General features: G+C 33.9%; 1 protein-coding gene across 2 annotated transcripts; it reads left to right on the plus strand.

The window, feature by feature from the left end:
- The first annotated feature begins 161 nt into the window (after window positions 1–161).
- LOC138324053 (CCR4-NOT transcription complex subunit 3-like) lies at window positions 162–20,506 on the plus strand. Of its 2 annotated transcripts, none has more exons than XM_069269060.1 (18): window positions 162–360; window positions 2,979–3,046; window positions 4,204–4,278; window positions 4,454–4,543; window positions 4,762–4,890; window positions 5,097–5,186; window positions 6,593–6,706; window positions 7,073–7,178; window positions 7,521–7,648; window positions 8,330–8,380; window positions 8,874–8,992; window positions 10,004–10,107; window positions 12,863–13,176; window positions 13,567–13,669; window positions 14,293–14,542; window positions 15,439–15,571; window positions 16,171–16,296; window positions 17,072–20,506. In XM_069269060.1, exons 1-18 carry the CDS (start codon window positions 336–338, stop codon window positions 17,168–17,170), a joined length of 2,124 nt encoding a protein of 707 aa, XP_069125161.1. In that variant the 5' UTR covers window positions 162–335; the 3' UTR covers window positions 17,171–20,506. The 2 variants fall into 2 exon arrangements, with proteins under 2 accessions (XP_069125161.1, XP_069125160.1); XM_069269059.1 differs by having other exon boundaries at window positions 163–360; window positions 4,192–4,278.
- Window positions 20,507–22,980: the final 2,474 nt, after the last annotated feature.

Here is a 22,980-nt window from a genome sequence, read left to right on the forward strand (position 1 = left end):
AATTAGTGGGCACCAAAATTGGCACAATAAAATGTTGTAAAGTCAAATAACCATAAATGTTTTCGATATCAGAACTGTTAAATAGATTTCTTATTGCATTAATTTACTTCATGCGATACAAAGAATGCTTTCATCAGACCAAATATACGGACTACTTTTTACGCGTACTCATATATTTCAAGGTGGTACATGGAACGACGAGAGAAGCCATTTTGGATTTGAGACTGAATAGAAAGATTAATTAAAACAATTTTGTGGTACCATAATAGCGATTGCCTGGTACCATTTGAGCATTAGAGCATGCGTCTATCATTCACATACGAATATTCATAGCTATGGCTGATAGGCGAAAGCTACAAGGTAAGAAAAGATCGAATGAATAACCCTTGGCTAAGCCATTCCGTTATATTTTTCCTTTCTCTTTTTGTTCTTCTGTCGCTCATAATATCTGATTTATAAAAGATTTGTGCATATTAATGCACTCCTGATTAAGGTATCTGAAGATATTATTAACATTCTTGGTTTTATAACCAGTGGATTGACAAATGCATTATTTCAGGTGGCAAAATGATGAATGCTTCTCTATCGAAATACTTGCGCTAAATGCAGTATTGCAAAATTAGGAGCTGTCATATGCAAGTTTGATTAAAATGAATTGATTTTGCATTACTTATTGGTTTTGATATGTCAAAAGTGTGCCTAATTCAAATGCGAGATAATGTTTAAAGATAAAGAAGATCAAGCTTGCAAATGCTGACAAGACTGAATTGGCCAATTGTATAACATTTTAGAACCATGCATGTAAGAGATTAACTAAGGTTGCTTCTGGCGGTTAGGATACTATGCACAAGGTATCAGTGAGCACCTAAATATTGAAAAGATTATTAATTGCAAAATAAAATGTTCAGGAAATGGTAACAAACCAGCCACTTCATATGATTTGTTTTTATTTTCAAGTTGACACTTCATGAAAAGTCTACATTTCTTTTAACCTTATTATTAGAGGGGTTCTTGTAACATGAACACTTTCACTGTTACAAGATGATGATCATGCTTTTAAAAAACACAGGCTCACATAAGACATAATTGTGTAAAAGGAGCGGGTCGGTGTGACTTGTACATAGTGTTAAATACGGTCTCTGTCACTCAGCTGACAGAGCATGCTTCTTTGGCTCAGTCGGTAGAGCCGTAGATTTCCGCGCCGGAGACCCGGGTTCGATTCCTGGTCAGGGCACTCGACAGGAATGTGTATTTTCCTTGTTCTTCTACATTGGCGCCTAACTAAATAACCCATGGTAGGTGGTTAAAGAGTCTCGGGTTGAGATTTAGGAAATCTCAAGAAAAACAGGGGGAGTAGTGTAAAAGGAGCGGGTTAGTGTGACTTGTACATAGTGTTAAATACAGTCTCTGTCACTCAGCTGACGGAGCATGCTTCTTTGGCTTAGTCGGTAGAGCCGTAGATTTCCATGCCGGAGACCCGGGTTCAATTCCTGGTCAGGGCACTCGACAGGAATGTGTATTTTCCCTGTTCTTCTACAATTGTTTAATTTTATTACTACAATATTCACGACTGTATTGTTTTAAAGAAAATATTCTTTCTCATCAGGAAACAGAATATTAATATTTAGTGTAACATCTGATAAATACAAAAAGGATTAAAGCGTCTATTACAATATATTAAAGAGATTTAAACGATCATTATCCCCCAGTCACGACCCAGACTGCCACTACATTGACTTTATGAAGCTTTCCTGTGTGTATAAACTTTTAAAGGAAGAGGGAAAGAGGGACTAAAACAGAGAGAAAAGAATCCTCTTTTCTTTGAGTGACATAATTTTATGGTGGGAACCAAGATCCATATGGGATCTATTGTTTATACTAGGCTATGGTTATCCCATTTTGATTTAATTAACATTTATTGTTTTTCAAAATCCTGATTTTATCATAAATTTTCTCAGGTTCAAAGCCACATGCCACATTCCTAAATTGTTGGGAAAAAAACCTGTAGTGTGCATTGTAAGTTGCATGCAAAAATGCTTGTATATATACTTAAAACAGGCATACAAGAAATTGACTTTACACACAGGGAATTGATCAATCTAATTAAAATTATTAGTTGAAAACTTTAAAAGTATTTAATGATTTCAATGTTTTCTATATACATGTATCACAAGTCTGGAAAATCCTTGTTAGAAATAAGATGACTAGTATGGTATATACATGTACAGACATCGCGAAAGTTACAAAAAATGGCCAGACATTCGGACCAGCCAGGACTGTGAGTAAGGCGGACCGAACAAGATTTTGCTGGACCAAACATTAATGTGAATTTTTGAATTGAATATAAGTTCCTGTTATAAGTATCCAGATAGCTGTTTTCATGATTATCTAATTTATCTTATGCAGTTTACATATTTGCTAGGTTCGACACCTGCGTAATACTTCAGAGACACCATTTCTACTGACTTCCAGTACTCAATAATTGCCGGAAGGACGGTCTGGACTGGATTTTAAAATAGGCGGTCCGAGACAAATTTTTGCTGGACATGTCCGTCGCACCGGCAAATTTCGCGATGTCTACATGTATACACATTGTTGCAACCAACATCTCTTGACATTTGAACACATCTGAGGTCAAAAACCAGGGTAGACTAGTGTGCCAAACTAATTCAGAACTTTCAATATTTCTGAGGTATTTTATATCTTTAAGTCTGATTGATGATTGCTGTTTTATCAACTGATATCGTCATTAGGTTAAAAAAAATGTTTACAATAAAATATGACAAATTTGAAAACTTGAGATGGCATAATCTGGCTTTGTTTTGTTTTTTTCAAACCAAAAATTGCTTATTGGTAGATAAATGAGTCTGGTTTAGACTTCAGTTTCTTTGTAGACTTTTTTGGGACTTGGTCCATATAAACAATCAGAAGGGGGGAGGGGAATCTTCGTTCCTATAAAATTTTGTTTTTCTTTTCAGGAGAAATTGACAGATGTCTAAAGAAAGTGGGTGAAGGAGTAGAAACCTTTGAAGACATCTGGAATAAGGTTGGTCATGACAATTATGTTGTCTCACATCAGTCTTGACATTTTACAAATCTTTAAAGATGCTCCACCGCTGACAGAGCATAAGTGATATTCATCATTTGAACAATAATTGGTGTTTAATTGTGTATATATATGTCTAATTAACACAAAAAATAATATAAAATGATTTATTTCGCCTTTGGTGCATGCACAATCAGTACTTCATTCCATATAGGATATAGTGTCATGGAATTTTTTCGGGATGCAATTAATTATTTTTCATATTTTTAACTTGAAGTAAAAGTAGAAGCTCAAACTTTTCAATGGTGGTAATGGTGTTAAGTAAGTAACTTTTGTAACTGAAAAAAAATACCCAATCGTCTGCTTCTGTTTTTGATAGTGAAAAAATCCCATTTGTCAGCGGTTGAGCATCTTTAAAGATTACTGTAGTACTTAATATAATCATATCATTTACAAGTGAAATGTTAATCCTAAATGTGTCATTTGCATTGATAGTCGATAAAATAAAAAGTTGATGATAAAATAAAAAGTTGACAGGCTGAGGAGGTAGTTTATTCATTTAAAATGATAGAGTTACAAGATACATAAAAAGAGTAAATCAGACGTAACAGTCATTAAAATGAAACTTTCATTTGTTAATTTGGAATCCTGGTTACAGCCATTCAATTTGCCTTGTCCAGTTGAAAATTGCACTTTCTTTATTTATCTCTAGGTACATGTGAAAAGTCATAGAATGTATTTGACTTTAATACTATATCAAAATACTGCTAAAGTTTGTCTTATCAAAACATAATCCCAGATAGCACATCTAAGAAGCAAGTGTTAACATAACACAAAAATGAAAATGCTATCAAATGTTACATCTTTAACGGAATGAGTAATATCTAGATAGCCTTGGCTATAGACAGGCGAATTGAAAAATTCCAGCGAAATTATACATATTTAAACACCATAAAATTAGTCGCAGCTCCTGGCGAAACCCAATCAAAATATCGACAAATCATGCCAAAAAAGTGAGCATAGCCAATGTACCAAGGGTTAAATAAGTGTCAGTGCCATTTTCAACTGGAACAGAAGATGTGAAATGAACGACTGGTGATTTTAATTTTTTTTTTTTCATTAGTTATAAATTATGTTTTTATTAGATATCCTTGCAGGTGCATAATGCTGCGAACACAAATCAAAAAGAGAAATATGAAGCTGATCTTAAGCGTGAGATTAAAAAGCTTCAGGTAAGTATAATATGCGTGTCCTACTTTGCTGTTCTAGAAAAAGGAAGTTTCAATGAAAAAAGAAATCTGATTAATCAAAGTTTGAATCATAGAGGTTTAACCATATTTATAAGCAGAGATGTCATTGACAAATCAGTAATGAAAACTACATTAAAAAATGAAAATTGATTTGCAGCGGTTACGGGACCAGATTAAAACATGGTGTGCCAGTAGTGACATCAAAGACAAACGAATACTGGTGGAAAACCGGAAGCTTATTGAAACTGTAAGTCAAGGAATATTGGTGAAAGCAAAATAATTAATCACAACTCATTAGGGCTTGTTGAAAAAAAGTAAAATGGTTACTGAAGAAATAATTCCCTGAGTAATGTAAACTTTGTAGTAATAAACAGTATTAATCATTTTGGTTAGTTTCATTGTTTTGTGATTTGATCTTACATAACAGGGTTTTAAATGGAAGGATTGTAATATTTTTCCTTTTAGCAAATGGAGAGGTTCAAGATTGTTGAAAGAGAGACGAAAACAAAAGCCTATTCAAAGGAAGGCTTAGGGGCTGCTGCAAAAATGGATCCTATCGCAAAAGAAAAAGGAGAAGTGGCAAACTGGCTTTCAGTAAGTTTTCTTCATTATTTTATTCTTCTATTGAATGATATTCAAGTTCAGTAGTTTATTCAGGATTTTCATCTAGAATTAAATGAAAACAATGAAAATAAAAATGAAATGAAATTTCACAATCTGTCATTGAATTACATGTATGTGTATTACACTATTGGATATGTACTGTATATATTTTAATGTTTTATAACTTCATACTGCAGACGACTATCGAGACCTTACAGAAACAACTTGAGCAATTTGAAAGTCGAATAGAGCAGCTGTCATCTAAAAAGAAGAAGATGGACAAAGATGTAAGGTTTTACGCTTGCTAATTGTGTAACATGAAATGGGGGAGCATACAGGGTCACCCATGTCTTGTATTATATTCATCCCTTTCAGATTTAACATTGAGACCATTTATGTCTTACATTCAATGCAAGAGGTTGAATGTCATGAACCCACCCTATCTGGTTGTAGGACAGATCTAAGTGGCTAGTTTTCGAGGCATATCCACCCCATGTTATAAGGTGGAATAAGAACTCGTACATATGTAGTAGTAAAGGCTAACCAAAGTGATTAATAGAATCTTTCCCTATCTAGAGCATGTGACAACAAAATCACAACTCGATGGGTAATTGATGAACGTCCAACCCGAGGCTTGCTGAGGTTTGGACATTCAGGAATTCCCCCTCCGGCTGTGATTTTGCTGTCACACACCCTAATAGGTAGGGAATGATTCTTTTTCTCCCACATACAAAAGAACAAGAGGAGATAATACACTAAACAAATGCATTTTTTTCACCGTGACATGAACATGGTATTGTCTGCACGTCAATATTTATGACTCACCGACAATACACACCAAGGTCACACCGCTTGAAGTCATGACATCACATAATTGTCTTCAGGTTCAAAAGGTTAGTACGCACAATCTGCCATACCCTAGGGGTTGACAAAGAAATCTCCCATGTCTAAAACTGGTGACAAATCAGTGAATGATGGGAGAATAGCCAAGTAACCATGGCTTTGGTTTGCTTACCGATTGGATTATACAAAGACTTGGAAGCTTTTTAGATACTTTATTATATGTCATTTAGTGTGTAGGCAAGGTTTGTTGTAGAATAGATGTATGTTCTGAGTAAATGATATTGCAGTACTGCAGTGCATCTCCGCGCATGGCTGCACATAGATTTGAACACATGGCTGCATATAGATTTGAACACATTTAAAAATTATACATTCACTTTGGCTCCATATAGCTGTAAATATTTGATGAGCACTCTTCAACATAGGTAATTACTTGTATAGTACAGCATTGCGTTTTATGGTTCATTTCACCAAAGTTGTTACAGGCTTTAAGATGTTAAACAATATTTGATGTGTAATAGGTAGCATTTTATAATATTTGATGCATAATAAATACATTTTACAATATTAGATGTGTAATAAATAGGATTTTATGATATTTGATGTGTAATATATATCTTTAATTTTATTTATAGATATTTTTTATAATATTTGATGTGTAATAGATAGCATTTTATCATATTTGACGTGTAATAGATAGCATTTTATAATATTTGACGTGTAATAGATAGCATTTTATAATATTTGACGTTTAATAGATAGCATTTTTATCATATTTGACGTGTAATAGATAGCATTTTATCATATTTGACGTGTAATAGATAGCATTTTATAATATTTGATGTTTCAGACACAAGATCAGTATGAGGAACTACGGGCGGCACAAGATCGACACAAGTTCCATATAAAGAAGTTAGAAACAATCATGAGGATGGTGGACAATGACGCGCTACCGTTAGACCAAGTGAGTACAGACTTGACAGACACCTCTTTTTGTATGGATAATGTCGGTGTATTTCATTATGAAAATGCAGTGTCTTGAACTTATATGTCGGTCAATGTCATTTTTGGCCAAATTCAAGTCAGAGGAACCTTGATACTGATATAGCTTCATATCCAACTACCAACCAGTTGAGTTTTGTCAAAATTTGATTGTTACTCGGAGCATTTTGGATCAATTACAAATATCTTTTACCAAGACTTTTAGAAGTTAAAGTAGTTGTATATGCTGTAAAATGAAATCAAATGATGAATGAATATACAAGAAAATAAAGAAAAATATACAGATGAATTGTTTTCTGTATGTAATTCAATATGCTTGTCTACTTAGATTAAAAAGATCAAAGATGACGTGGAATACTATCTGGAATATAACCAAGAACCTGATTTTGAGGAGAACGAATTTCTATATGATGATTTAGATCTTGACGATCTAGGTAAGTGAATGATACTTCAAAATTGTCATTTCAATTCATTTTCTTTCTCCTACTAACCAAAACCTTTTTCGTTCTGAATATCGACTAAGTCTTCAGATGTCCTTGATACTTCCAGACATCGGTTAAACAAAGAATAGCAATAATACAAGTAACAAAAAAAAAATGACAAATGTGCCCTCATTGATACAAAATTTAGGGATCCTTCACAACTGTTCATTGGGGGGGGGGGGTCATCAAAGTTTCTATTGTTAATATTGATACAAAGAGGTGAAGTCAATTAAAACATGTAAATATGACACCCAACTAGGATCTTTTAAAAAAATTCTGTGTTCTTATTTTCAGGTTCACAAGTGCTGGCTTCATCGCCACCTAACGATGATAGTATATTGGATAAATTATCGAGTACGCCAACATCAACCAACTCCAGTTCTCCTTCACCTAGTCCTAGTCTTTCGATGAATCATTCCAAGGTGGGTGTGATTTTACAAAAGACAGTGAAGATATTAATTCAACAATTTTTTCATTTCATTAAGTTGATATTTTGTTTGGTGTAACCTTTGTCATTAATTCACCTCCTTCACCCCTGAAGACAAATTAAGGCTCTTCTGAAACACAGAATAGCTTATTTTATTGCAAAATTAGGGGATGAACAAGTTAAAAGGACAGCTGACAAGTATGTAGGTGTTTTTGTCTGGAAACTGCCTTTCAATCTCCCCTAAAATTTGGCTGTAATAAGGTCTTAAAAGACAATACGCAAGCAAATAATCAGTTCACTGTCAAAGGAATTGCCCAGAATTCTGAGCTCAATTGACTTTAGTTGGATAGAACTAATAATGTTATACTTCATAAATATTTATGAACAGCATTTCTTTTATCAATATAGGGAAAGGGTGTATTCTACCTGTCAATTTGTCTTTGATATAAACCTATTGTTAATAATATACAAGTGGGTTCAGGCATAAGTTTTAAATGTATTATTAACTTTTGCCTTTAAACAAAAATACATGTGACAGTACATACTTAAAAGCAGTTCTTATGATGAAAAGTTTCAAGAAAAAACTTTTTAGGATATTAAAGCAGAATATACAAATGCTGGCATATGTACATAATTCTGTTCAAAACTTATTGATTTACATTACTTTTTCTATCAGGACAAGTTTGAAGAGATGGACAGGAAAAGGCACAAATCCCAAAATGAAGACGTAAGTTTATTTCTGCTAGAATGAAAAAGATTAATGTTTCCCCCAAAATACTGGTAAAAAAAGACAGGTAAACTAGATTTACCCGGCCAAAGTCACTGGCTGTGACTGTCCCATTATACTAGGAGGTGTCAAGGGTATACATCTCTTGCTGTCAGTAGAAGCCATGCTCTCAGTCAGTCGCCATTGAATTCTCGGGTCAAATGGAAATCAAGACATTGTGGTCATAACTTAACACTTTAATTAGCCTTAGATAATCAACTGTAGTAGGTGAGGCATTGTTATTACAATCTTCAATAGTTTATTTGTGATACAAAATAGCTGGACAATGCAGCATTTTATTTTTTTGAAGAAAAAAAGGCAGGGGCGCCCTCTTTAGGTAAAATACGGTATATGTCTTAATATGGTTTTGCACAATTCTTTTTGTTTACCAGACTTTGCAGATAAGTTTATCAAATGCTTGGTGAGTATAATCATCTACTATTGATATTTTCAGAAACAAAAAGTAACGGTAATTGTAACATCGTCCATGTCATCACCTTCATCAACCAACTCATCCTCATTAAGTGTAACTGTCAACAAAGTACCTACCACTCCTACAAAGATGTTTCCAGGGTACGTTCATACATCCTTCCATTCTATCTTCTATTTCAGGTTATGTTAAAACATCCTTAAGTTTCATTCAGGGTTCAAAGTTAACACACTCACACTCGCCAAATGCAAGATGGTCTTTGAAATGGCAAGTGAAAAAATAGTGTACTTGCATTTTTTGGCGAACGGGTGCATCGTTATTCTAAATGCATATACAGTTACTAAATATTCCAATCAATATGCCTGTCATCAATTGTATGCCAAAGTATAGCCTAAATGAATCTTGAAATGAAAGCACAACCTTCCACACAAATAGTTCAACGTTTTGTCCACGCTTGTAAATACTATTTACACTCGCAAAATTTTACAACTAGACAAATGTAATCGTATTATTTCTGGGAGATACTTATTCTTTTGTAATCAACACACAATACAGGAAATAACGAAGCTGACCCATATGTCATCGAAAACAACCTGATATAAACCACTCAGTGTCAAATTATTTAACAGCCTTAATAGATAATATACCTTTAAGGTTTTGTTTAAAAAAAAAAAAAAAAACCACAACATAATATCTTGCAGTATATGCCTGAGAGCTTGTTGGAATTATATCTAACCGGTGACCACAAAGCAGTTTGATTATATTAGCTGTACTTATTCCTATGTATTTGTATGTTGCATTATCTTCACTCATTGCTAGAACTAGTTTTCCCAAGTTTGATTTTGTCCTATACACGTCTTAGTTGATCTAACATTGAATTTCCAAATCTCAATTGTTGTTGAATTTTGCCACCACCATTTCATTAATTCTGAATGTTGATAAAAATACAATTTGTATGTCCATGCATGTCATAGTTATTTTCTTCAATAGATATAGAAATATCTATCTGGAAAATTTCATACATTTATAATTTGAGGAGAAATTTTTTCAGATTTTAATATTGAGTAATATAACTTTAACTTTTTCACAATGATTGTAACAGTTTGATTGTTGCTTTCACTTTGACAACATGACATAATGTTTCTACCCAGCAGGAATTCAATTACCAACGCAGAAAGCAATCATCGTCCAAGTTCAACACCACCGTTGACAGCATACAATGTTGCAGCCGCAGGGTCCCAGCAAAACAATAGTGCAGGTAATTACTCTTCCCATTGTACTGCCAGTTAGGATTTCTTTGTATAGATGTGTAATCATTCGCACAGTAATCATTACAGGTGTTTCAAGATCCCAAAACGATGTGGGGAAAGGACAATTTACCGTTGATTAGTCCCACTTCAGTAATTGTGACTTTTATATTTTTGATGTGATTTTTGTGATGTCACAATCACCAGAAGATGGGACAAATCAACAGTAAATAGTATTTTGTTCATGCCGTTTTTTGGATCTCGGAACTCTTGTATTATCTATCTCTTTGAAATTCCTGGGTGTATCGGTTATAATTTCTATACAGACAAATTGAAAACCACTACAACACTGTATAACATGAAAATCTTTCATGTGCGTGAATTAGACTTGAATTGATTTGGTGTTGTTTGCTATTGAACCAGGGCCCCGACAGCAAACGTAAACCATATTTAAAAATAAAAATGAAAAATATATTATTGTTTTTATATATGGTTAAATCTAAAAGATTAATCGCTCAAATATCAATTCCTTATTTACAAGCAGGTAGAAAACACATTGATTTCATATGGCACAGTAAAATGATAAATTTTCCTAAATCAATCTGATGATTACCCATCAACCGTTAATCTCATTAATATGTACTTTGAAATTTGTATTTATCAACTATAGATATCTAGTCAAAATTTAACAAGTCAGATTATTGAAAACACACTTTTCCCAATTTTTGCTTCAAATTTTGTCCCCTCTCCCCCCCCCCCCCCCTCCCCCACCTCAACATGGTGTCCCATGTTACTCACTAACATTGTTATGTACAGCAGTAGATGTATTTCACTGCAGGTTTGCATGTAGAGTCTGTATCACCAGTATGTGTGATCGCATGATACATGTATATTTTGTTTCTTTTCTGTAGTTTATAGATGGCTTATTAAGTACTTCCAGAATTTACATGAATGGATTATGGCACTCTACTCCTTACAAATAAAGAAACAAAGTCAATTTTTCTCACTAAATTGATTTGTTAGAAAGGAAATGGTTTCTTTTGTTCTGCTTTAGTAAAAGGTGTTTTGAGTTATCGCTGTAACTTCTAAAATTGCAGTTTGGATTCTTAATTATTGTTCAGGTAGGTTCTGCTTTCTGCCTTTTCAGTTCTAGCTAGTTTGGTTCTGCTAGACAAATACAAACTACTTCTATATTGTAGGTCTATCTTTCCCACGACTTTTCAACAATTCTGTGTGGCAGCGCAATTTAGCTGCCATGAAGCTATCATACATGTCTGATCGTTTTAGTCGAACTGGTAAGACTTGGTACCTTCACCTCAAGGGTTTAGGCAGTTTTGGTGACAGTGATATAGCCCCATGTTGTAAAAATGCATGCGGTGTTTGGTGGTATTTATATGAATCACACGCTAGAATCCTCAAGTATGCTTTTGTAGGGTAGGCAAGTCATTTTAGAGATAAAAACCATCATATGTTATTATTCATTCAATTTAGTTCAAATATGATTAAGCTATAAAGTGCATGATATATCAATATACATGTATATACAAATTTAAATTTAGGTTTCATAAAAATCATCTTAATCATCATCATTGGTTGTTGGTTTCATGTATTCATCATACATACCCATTCTGCGGGAACATCATTTGCATGATTTAATCAAAATTTCGGAATGCAAAATTTTTGTCTGCCCCTTAAATGTTATTTGGAGAAATAACTTACAATATCATGGTGAGGTGGGACAGCTTTGCTGTAATAAAATATTGTTAATGTTTAAATTTCAGAAATAGAAATTCATCTGGTAAAGCAGAAAATGGGAAATGTCAGATGCAAAGTTTTGCTGGCTTTCATAAAAGCTAAAGTATTACTGTATCAGTTTTAGAAATGCGAACATGAATCTAAGTATTTGATGTTTCTCTTGTGTCAGTAGATTTAAATAAATGTTAAAAGCCAAAAAAATTGTCAAGTTTATATCTTAAGATATCTATGAAATATTAATGAAAATGCAGCTACAAATGGCCAATATACAACAACATACTGGGCAAGGAGGAATTTTAGCAATGGTAGTATTTATGGATTTTGTTGTCAAATCTGACGGTAAATAGCTGGATCTTCATATTTGGTACATGGTGAGGCGGTGTGGATAAATATTTGGTCATATTAACCTTCATGTTGACCTTTGACATACATTCAAGAAAAAACTTGTGTGGGCTTTAAACTATTTGTTGAAGCACTATATAGTATAGGGTTTTTATGTCCATCTAGATGAACAAGTTCCTTGAACATAGCTTCATATATACAAGTGCAATGGAGACTTGTCTTGTTCATTTTATTCTGGCTGCTAGTGCCATTATATTATATACCAGTTATTTTTGTCCAAAAACATGAATTATAGACTGTACTAATGTTTGCGAGTTATAACTAATTAATGTTTGTATTTCTTCCTTAAATCTATTTCATCCGTATCACATTATCATTTTGTCATTTTTATATTTAGTAAATGGACATTGAATGGTGACATAGATAAGCGCCTAATAAAACAAGAATTATATATGAATGTAGTGAAGTTTTAGTGATATATATTTTACGAATATAGATCAATGCCTGTCAACAAATTAACACAACATTTGATACACTATTATAAACGTCTGCCTTAATGTTTCCTGTACAGTTGTCAACTGATTAGCAAGTTCTTTTTCTACAGGAATTTCAAGATATCGCAAAATGTGATTTTGCATTAATATCTACCAAAATTCTCTTTTGTTTTAGAAACAAAGAATCAAGCCCCACTTGACCATATTAATTCTACAATAAGTAGTGTGCCAGTCACGTCAAACTCAACAATAACGAACTCTGTCTCTTCAACTGGAAATCCCGTCTTACCAGCTGTACCAATCCCTATGATATCAAACAGTGTTATGTCAACGTCGCCCAACACGATAGTGTCAAATAGTGCAACAAGTAGTTCCTTAATGACTTTTCAACCCAACTCAGTGTCGGTCAAACCTGAGATGCAAGTTGTAATGAATGGACCGCTTAGTGCTGTGGGGCCATTATTAAAAGGTGTTACAGAGAATGATATTGTAAGTATACTTCAAACATACATTGATGGACGATGATGTCTTAATTTCATACAATGCTAATTCTCATCTTTGTAATACTATTTTTATGTAGTTCAAAAATTAAGAAAATAATATTTATCTAGCATATTGATTTATCATAGTTGTGATAAAACTGTTTTCTAGGAAATTTTGCATCTGCTTTGACTCTCAACCCTATGTCCATCTGTACCAATCTTAATCGTTCTTAATGTTTCCTATAATAAGAGTCAAGATAACTTCTTTTTATTAATTAATGAAGTTTTGACACCATTTTCACTGTATTTTGAAAATTGGGTAAAAATCCAGTTTTCTGTAGACAGCTACATTATTTTTCAATTTTCCAAATCATAAGCAGAATCTTCAATTTTTCAGGAGTCTATGTCGTCATTAAAGTCAATAGCGCAACAGGCTGTGTTAGATGCGGGTCTAGAAAACAAGATTCCTACAACGCACACAACAACATTAGATGCAAGAGGTTTGTAAGAAAGAAGTGAAATAAAGTACCTTGTCCATAAAGTTCTAGAAATCGTTATAATTAGAGAGGTTACATAAAAATTTGGATTAAAATTGACATTCTTCTCATTTAGTCTTATCTCTTCCACCTTGGTTAGGAAGATTTTTGGTTTAATCACGTTTGCATCTGAATAATTACTTGACCAATCAGGACATAGCAAATTTTTGGAAAGATAATGGCAAACTTTCTGGAATAAACTGACACTTAGTGTAGTGAAAGAGGTTTAATCACTATCTTATTGAATTAAGGATGTAATTTGACTGGTCAACAATTACACACACATAAAAAAAAAATCTTAATGCCTTCTTCTGGAATCCTGATCAAGGCTATAGGTTAGGTCAGTTTAAGAACTGTCTTTGTAAGATGTTATTTAAACTTGCTAAATCTATATTTGCTTCTACCCTCCATGCAGAGTAGTTGGTGATGGTGTATTAAAAAAAAAAAAAAAAAAAAAAAATCTTGTACGGGTGCCTTTGCAATAATGCTGATGAGTTATGTCCACTGAAATATAATTTCAAAGTACCTAGTGATTGTATCTTTGTATACCAACTGAAATAAATATACATGATTCCGTTATCTTCCAGTACATGCACCATTCAACAATTCAACATCTACGTCATCTCAGGTGGCAGCACCTCAGGCCACCTCTCCATCACCATCATCGTCTTCAGACCAGTCACAGCAAGCACAGACCACGACAATACACCTCAATCCTCTATTAGGTGTGGCACCCCTGGGCCCTGTGCCACTCACCAGGGAGCACTACTACCAACTAACCATGTTAGAAGCAGCACATCACCACTTTCCACACCCGTCAGACTCGGAAAGAATCCGGTAAGTCTTCTAGTGATAGGTGGTTTTTGTCTGGTCTTTAAGGTACTGTGCCAGTAGTTTTTTGTCTTGTCTTTGATGATTGTGCGAATAGTTCATCTAGTAAAAATGTGGATTGGTGGTGCTGACCTGACAAAGTCATGTTGTTGTCTCCCCTTTGATCACAGTAGGAGCAGTTTATATATTTCCCCAACAGATTTATAGGTATGCTAAAATCATAACAAAGAAATTTAAATAATTTTGATTGTTAATACATTAAAACTTGTTTTAAATTTAAATACTATGTACAGAATGTGTTTACTAGTTTATCTAATTGTTACTGTGCTAATGATGTGCTTGAAGATTATCTATGGCTTTATCAAAGAACATGAAAAGTTATTAATGACTGTTACTAAATAAATGGTAGTTTGAATGCTATCTGGAAGCAAAATTTCCTCAAGACATGCCAATATGCAAGATAATCTGTGAAATATTGCTCCAGAAATATTTGTAGAAAAACTAGAACAAAATGAAACTTTGCTCCTGAAATATCGGTAGAATAACTAGGACATAATCTTCTGATTCCTCAGTTTAGTAAAATTGATTTATATTTGTCTGTTTTATTTTTTTAGTGCCTCTTTACAAATTTTCGACCTCTTGGCCATCTTCCGGTACATAGACACACAAGAAATATATCAAACGGTTCAAGATGAATTTCACCTAGCATTTCTTGTGTTTCTTGGTCGTACATACAGTCTATGAAGATTTCAATGTACCTGAAGATGGCTAAGAGGCCGAAAATTTGTGAGAGAGACATTTATACTGTTTGAATTATATGTATATGTCCTCCCTCTGGAGAACTAGTATTTGAAAATTTATTTCTATTTGCCTGGTTTGATTGTTGAATTGTTCCCTTTCAGACATTACTTACCACGTAATCCCTGCCCGACTCCTTCATATTACCCACAACTCTCTCCACCACATACAGACTCTGTGGATTATTTTCAACGATTATCAACAGAATCATTATTCTTTATTTTCTACTATATGGAGGTAAGGCACTCTTCTGCAGAATATGTTGAGCTGTTTAAAATTATCTACTGTATAGTAATTTTGCAGGTGTAAAATAAATTTTTCTGATTTGCTGTTTGGAAATTATTCACAGGGGTTTATTTTCGCGAATTATTTTTGTAGCTTTTGAAAGCATCATTCATACAAGTAATAGAATGTAAAACCATGGTTTTAATTTCGCTAGATGTTAACTTTTGTGAATTTTTCGTTTCATTACTTGTTTTTCTGTATGATAAACTATCAGTTTTGGAAATTAATCATATTAAGGTGTATATTTTCTATGCATGCTCTTGTATGCAGCTCTTTGATTAAAAAGCTTGAAAGCGATGGAGTTTCGAGAACTTGTCCATCTCAACTCAGTTTGTTTAAGGGTAATTCTACATGGATATTTTCTGTGAAGGAATGAAGTACAATGTTATAGACTTGAGAGAACCTAGTATAGAAATGATTTATAATTGGTCATCAGATAAAAAAAGGTATTGATTTTGGAGTGCATAGGTCAGTCAACTTCAGCAAAACGACATTCCTATTTGAGATCTGCCCACTTCAGAATATAACTAATAATTTATCTTTGTTTTCAGGGTACAAAGGCTCAATATCTGGCAGCAAAAGCTCTTAAAAAGCAGTCGTGGCGGTTTCATACGAAGTATATGATGTGGTTTCAGCGACACGAAGAACCAAAGACAATAACAGAAGACTTTGAACAGGTATCTATAACTACTTAGACTATGTAACACAAAATTTTAAAGGAGAAAAAACATGTTTGGAAACCTCAATTTTTTCTGTAAATCAACAATACATTTACTAATAACTGTAAATATTTAAAGGGACAATTCAGTCTAAGAGTACATTAAAATTTGCATATATATCGGAAACAAACCAGTTCTAATGGAAATTAGATTAGCTGGTTTTACTGTGATATGCTGGAAAAGCCCACTGTAGTGAAATATATGTGAAATGTTCAAACTCACTTGCTGTCCGCCATTACACATTGTGGTCGGACGTCTTGTATACCGAACCCTGTGTAGTAAAAAAATTGTTGTCTAGAACTACTCAAATCGCTCTTACAGTAGTGTGTTTACGTTATTATATGCATGTTCTTGTCTAAATATAATTTCACCAATTCCTCAGTGGTTATGTATAGCATTTAATTTACGTACGTGACTTTGGCTCTGGTATGGGTACAGCATACATGTTATACCTGCTTAATCATATTGATCAACAATTTAATATTTCATTGGTATCAATCAAAATACTTCATGTCGTGGAATTTTCTTGTTACAATGTTTATGTTTCATAAGGAATATAAAACAATACATTTATGTCATATTTTTCTTTGTGGTTATGTAACAGAATTAGCCTCATTGAATTCTCCCTTTACCCCTATTCATGTACTAATTGATTCTTCATTAGATATTATGTATTTTAATTTTTGTTGGACATGATTCCAAAATTTGATATATTGTTATTCTTCCTTTGCAGGGCACATATATCTACTTTGATTACGAGAAATGGGCCCAGAGAAAAAAAGAAGGATTTACCTTTGAATACCGGTATTTGGAGGATCGAGATTTGAACTAAATTAAGTGTGACAAAGGAATTCTTTTTTTCATGAATGATTCAGTTTCCATGGATCTGTTACAACTGCCAATCATGAGTGACCTGACGGGATGAGCGAGTGGATGATGTGTGTATGTTGCAGAGTGGAGTGTTCATATGTTGATTTCAACCTTGGTGTCAACTGTACTGATCGACCAATAGGAAAGTGTGGGGTTTGCCCATTACCTCCCAAAGTGACAGATGACATGCAGTAGCATGTTGCAGGACTTGTTGACGACAGCCTTGTAGGCCGTTAGTCTAGGCAGCATATTGTGATACACTGTATTTTGTACTTTATGAGGCAGGAACCTCTTAGACTACCTGATCTCGCTTTACTTTAAGGGAGCGTAAAATGCAATCCGATCTTACTCGAATATTGTGGTCTTGATAGTTGATGGAATGTTGAAATCTTCACATCACATCTATATAGAATGTTTGTAACAAGTTGTTTCTTGGTTTGAGATTGTGTAGCTGATTTAGTCGAAATGACTTTGTGCTCCATTTGGCTGTTAATCGTTTCAAGCGTTGGTTAATTGAAATATGTGGCAGCTTCGTAAAGAATCTCATATTGCATTACGGCGTTGATTGATTACAAAAGCTAAAGCATAAATAATATTCTACGTTTTCTCCAAATATTGCTTTGGTTCTAAATTATATGTATAAGAAAAATACACTTTCTATTATTCTTTCAATACTAATATTTCAATATTTTTAATTCATTACCCTCATTTGTATGGTACAGTAGACAAAGCGGTAATTTTGACATTAACTGGATGTTTTATTACTAAATTGTCTCAACTAAAGTGCACTTGCCTTTCATGTTTGTACAGTTCATGGTTCTGTTCCCAACTTGACCTTCCTCGCGTATTGGCTCGTCAGGCTGGGAGTAAGACCAACATAGTAATTGTAACGATACTCATCCCTTTTACTGATATTTATTGACATTGGAAGCCACTGTAAGATATGTGCCAAATCTTGATTGCCGAGAGTCCTGTCTATAAGTAGAAATCTAGTCATGACAGATAATCTGCTACACATATCAAAACAGAATTCCAGGGCCTACTACCGTATTACTGTAGTGACACATCCCACCAAATATCTCAGTATTTACATGTACTATGTACATAGCATTACGTGTACCGAATAAAATATACCTTCGCGCTCTGATTACATTTCATTCAGTTGTCATGATTTAAAATTTTGCTGCTGTTAACCTGTGATTTTAAACTTCGGATAGGGATTATTATCTGTATTTTTCATAGCCGTATGATGCTGTTAGGCAGTGCATTCCAGTTTCAAATTTTACTTTGCAGTAAACTTGATTTGGTAAGACTCATTTTGTTATGAATTATTTCAACATCTCAAAAACTCTTTTTCAAAATTTTTAGTCATCAAAAGGAAAAAATTAATGAAAGGGAACAAAACGGAAATATTGAAGTTGATTGAAATTTGATCAACTTGCATTATTTTCAATTGCATGGTAATTAGGGTTAATTATTTGATAATTTAGAGGAAACAAATTTACAATACTATCATTGTTTAGAGTAACTTTTCAATGATAAGAGTTGATGATAAAATCATCTTTATAAGGTACAGTGGAGACCTTTGGTTTATTACCGAATATAAGTAATGTTATAGATTCAGGGCTGTATGAATGTGATATGTGTATCACCGCCTAGTCTGTGTAACTGGAACTTGTCTGGGTGCTGATGTAGCTGAACATCTCTGACTAGTATCGGTTCACAGACTAATGCGACGTGGTGGTAGGCATAGATCGGCTGTGATGTACTGAAGTGTAGTTGATAGCACTAGAGATTATTTTCAATTGTTAAACCAATTTTTGTTTTTGTCTCAAAAGTGCTGCAAACATTAAATTTGTTGTGTTGATTATTTTAGAACTGTCACTTTCATTTAACGCATTCGCCCCTGAAAACACATTTAGACTCTTCTAAATCAAAGACTAGACCAGTCCATTGCGCTATTTCAGGGGTGAATGAATTAAAACTTCATTAATGTGTAGAACAATTATATAGCGGACCATTGGTCTTTCCCTGTAGATACAGGCCTGTATGCTAGAATTTTAATGTTGATGTGAGCGAGTGTGGCCACCTTTTGTGTCTGTGCAATCCGTAATAAAAGCAATTTTTAAAGTGTGAGAGTGTATAAATGTCGAATTTTTATCTGTTTTACTCGGGTCACCTCCCTTTAGTAGTCCGTATTGTATTTATCTGAGAATAATCTATCACATTGTCTAAAATAGTTAAATATTGTCAGTGATCTCTTGACATCTATTGTAAGTTTATTTGAATATTTCTTTTTTGAGTTAACGAATCAAGGATATTAAATTGAATATTGGCAATTAAGAAAAGACTGAAAAAAGCATGCATATCCTTTTCCAGGGTAATTCTTATTAAAAGTTGGTGTGAAGTCGATGGTGTATAAGTGCTGAAATGAATGGAAAAGCATTGTGTTCAGAATTATGTAATTCAATCAATCATTTATCATTTAAACTATTACATTTGAGGTGTAATCTTTGAAAATATTCAAATATTTTTAAAATATATTTAAATTTTCTTTTCCTATACCCCTTGTAAGTTATTTCTACATTGCAATTTGTCTTTTCACCAAACACTTTTTAAAAACAGAACCAAATCTGTTTTCTCTGATAAGAATTTGAAAAAAGAAAGAATCCACTTCTGTAATGAATTCTACACATTTTTGGAAACATTTGAATATTTATTTCACTTCAAACAATCATTGAGCGATGTTTTTTGATGTGTGCCATACTTTGTGACTGAATACAACATTTTTTTGTGTCACATGTTGGTTGTATAGCCACTTGGTACAGATTAGACAAGCCGGGAGCACAATTTCATGTGTAAATGGTGTCCTCAAACCCCGTTTTGTGGGACAAGTACGAATGAGAGAGAGTAACGTGTGAAGACAGGCAGTTTTACGTCATGTTTGGAAGGTAGTCTGACCAATCAGTGAAGCTGATTCTCTCGTCATGTGATAGACATGGTCATGGTGGACGGTGTGAACTGACTGAGCTGGCTTTCGATCAAGACATTGGTTTTATTTGAGTGCGTAACACTCTGTATACATGTCTTATTTTTGTACAGATGTAAAGTGCTCTACTTGCGCTTGTCATTGACATGGGTCACTGGGCTCAGTCCAGACATTTGTCCGGTCTGGTCCGAGACTAGTGACCAATGTAGATAGATATGACAGTGTGGGTCAGGGCAGGTAAAATTATGGTGGAAAAAAAATGATAAAAAATTAAAAAAATGACAAAACGACTTTGTCAGTGACTGATAATCTGCCTTATCTTATTTGTTTGTCTATAAAACTGCTCCTGTTTCATCTTGAGCATAGTCAATGAGATAGTTTGCTGATGTATTAATAGATATATTTTCACCCTGCAAATCGTTTTTCTACACACAAGCATGTCAAAAATAGTATAATATAATTCAGGGTTATCGAGTTCGACATTATATTTGAACTATGTAGAAATAATATGATGAGCTATAGCCAGTATGCATCATTTATCCTGATGTCGACCCTACCAAGAAATTTTATTTGGGTCAATCTGAAATCCAAGATGGCATTACGGCAACTATCTAGAAAACACATTATGAACTTCTCACAATTTACCATTGCGATTACACTGATATGGTCCTGACTAAGTGCTGTTACTTTTCAGATTGATCTGAAATCCAAGATGGCCACTATCTTGAAAACACATTTAGATTTACTGGTTTACAAATGTTAAAATGTGTGTGAATTGAAAGGAAGGGCAGCAGCCTAAGAAGTGTAATTATTGCTGGATATTGCCCTGTCTATCCAAAATCCAAGATGGACCCCATATTGTAAAACAAATGACCGTAAAGCCCCTTGGGCCTCTTGTTCATGATTATGGCTTTAAACTATGCACAATGATTTTTCTCTCATAAACGATAATATTAACTGTTCAAAAATTCTATTGGCATTTTTTTATAACACAGAAACCTTCCAATCTCTCTTCTTAACGTCTTGTCCGACACTATCTCACTTTTGACCTTGATTTAGCACTTGCCTTTTTGGAGAAGGCTTTGGGTTGGAGACCCCACTGTCTATAAAAGTGATTGTTTGTGCTTAGCATTCAGCATAAAGGTAGTGGGATGACTTTTTGGACCATTGTCAAGATAATATGACCAGATGTATTGTTCGGTGACTTGGCTTCATGCATCATTCAGATCATCCTTGATACTCCAGTGGTTACTAGCACTGGCGTTTCTAACCCTGGACTATCTCATAGTTAAATTGGCGGTAGTTCAGGAGAAAAAATTACCAATCACACGCCTGTTAATACATTATTATAGAGCCGCGCCCAACTTCATAGAAACAGAGTCGATTACAGTTTAAGTATGAGATAGTCCAGGGCTGGATATAACATCAGTGATAGTAATCCCTGGAGTATCGAGGATGCATTCAGATAGCATTATAAAAATGGGTCATAGTTCCACTGTTACAACGCGAATATACCGCAGTCTCCCAAAACAGAAACATTCATTAACGTAGCACATTGCAGATACCGTCCTTAACTGGCGATGGTAACAGGACGTGAATTAAACCAAGATACAAGAATTTTTATTTTTCCGTATATAGGGAAACAGACATAAGTATAGCTTTGAAGAGCTATTAGTATTATTTCAGAAACCTAAATATCCATCAGAAGATTTGGGAAATTTCTTTTAAACCTATTAACGGCCTGTCATTTACGAACGTGCAATGGAGAAACTGTGTCTGTCAACTGTCGCACGTGGGTTTCGAACTCGTAACCAAGAAATATGGACAGCTAGTAGCAATATGTCGGAATACTATAAGCTAGCTCTGTGACATTTTATTTAGTTTGATGTAAAGTTGAGTGAGTCAGCATCAAATGCTTAAATACTCTTCACTTTTGTGTTTATTACGTATTACATGTAGCCGTGATGCCCATGCCCTTGTGATCAGGGAAATTCTGTCTTATCTACAACTTCCTGGTTACCATCCTTTTCATGGAATTTGTTTCGTTTTACAAGAACATTAACTTTCCCTAGCACAAACTTTCTATAAACAAACCGCAATTATTGACACAGGCACAGGGATATGAATATTGGTTACAGATTATATCACTATGGTCCCATTATATCTGTACGACTTTTAGAAATTTTAGGGATATAAATTAAAAATCGGTAAAATCTTATTCTACATAAATAATACCGATTTTTTTATCTAGATCCCTGATAAGCCTGCAGTAAAATAGGGATTTTAAGGATTTACAAAGAAAAGGGGAAAAAACAACAAAAACACATCCCTATTGGAATCCGCCCCTTTGGGTCCATATGAGGGCATGGTCAAGGTTTATACAAATTCGGTTCTCGTTCCCCAAAGGATACGTCAGACCAAATCCACTGAATCGTTCATAACTAGTAGTGATGACAGGGGTCTTAGAACTAGTTATAGTTTATATAATTATGGACCCACCAGAGATCCTAAGACCATTTTAAGACGTTTTATAGGTCTAGATCAGCAATCGGTAAAAATCATACCCTGTGGTAGTAATTAAAGATACTCCACCGCCGACAGAGCATAAATGACATTCATCATTTGAACAATAATTGGTGTTTAATCATGTATATATATGTCTAATTAACACAAAAATGAGGGATACAAATACAAATGTAAATATTTTTCATATTTTTACCTTGAAGTAAAATGAGAAGCTCAAACTTTTCAATGGTGGTAATGGTGTAAATTAAGTAACTTTT

Source organism: Argopecten irradians, chromosome 5, assembly GCF_041381155.1.
Source record: "Argopecten irradians isolate NY chromosome 5, Ai_NY, whole genome shotgun sequence".
In the NCBI taxonomy this organism is placed as follows: domain Eukaryota; kingdom Metazoa; phylum Mollusca; class Bivalvia; order Pectinida; family Pectinidae; genus Argopecten; species Argopecten irradians.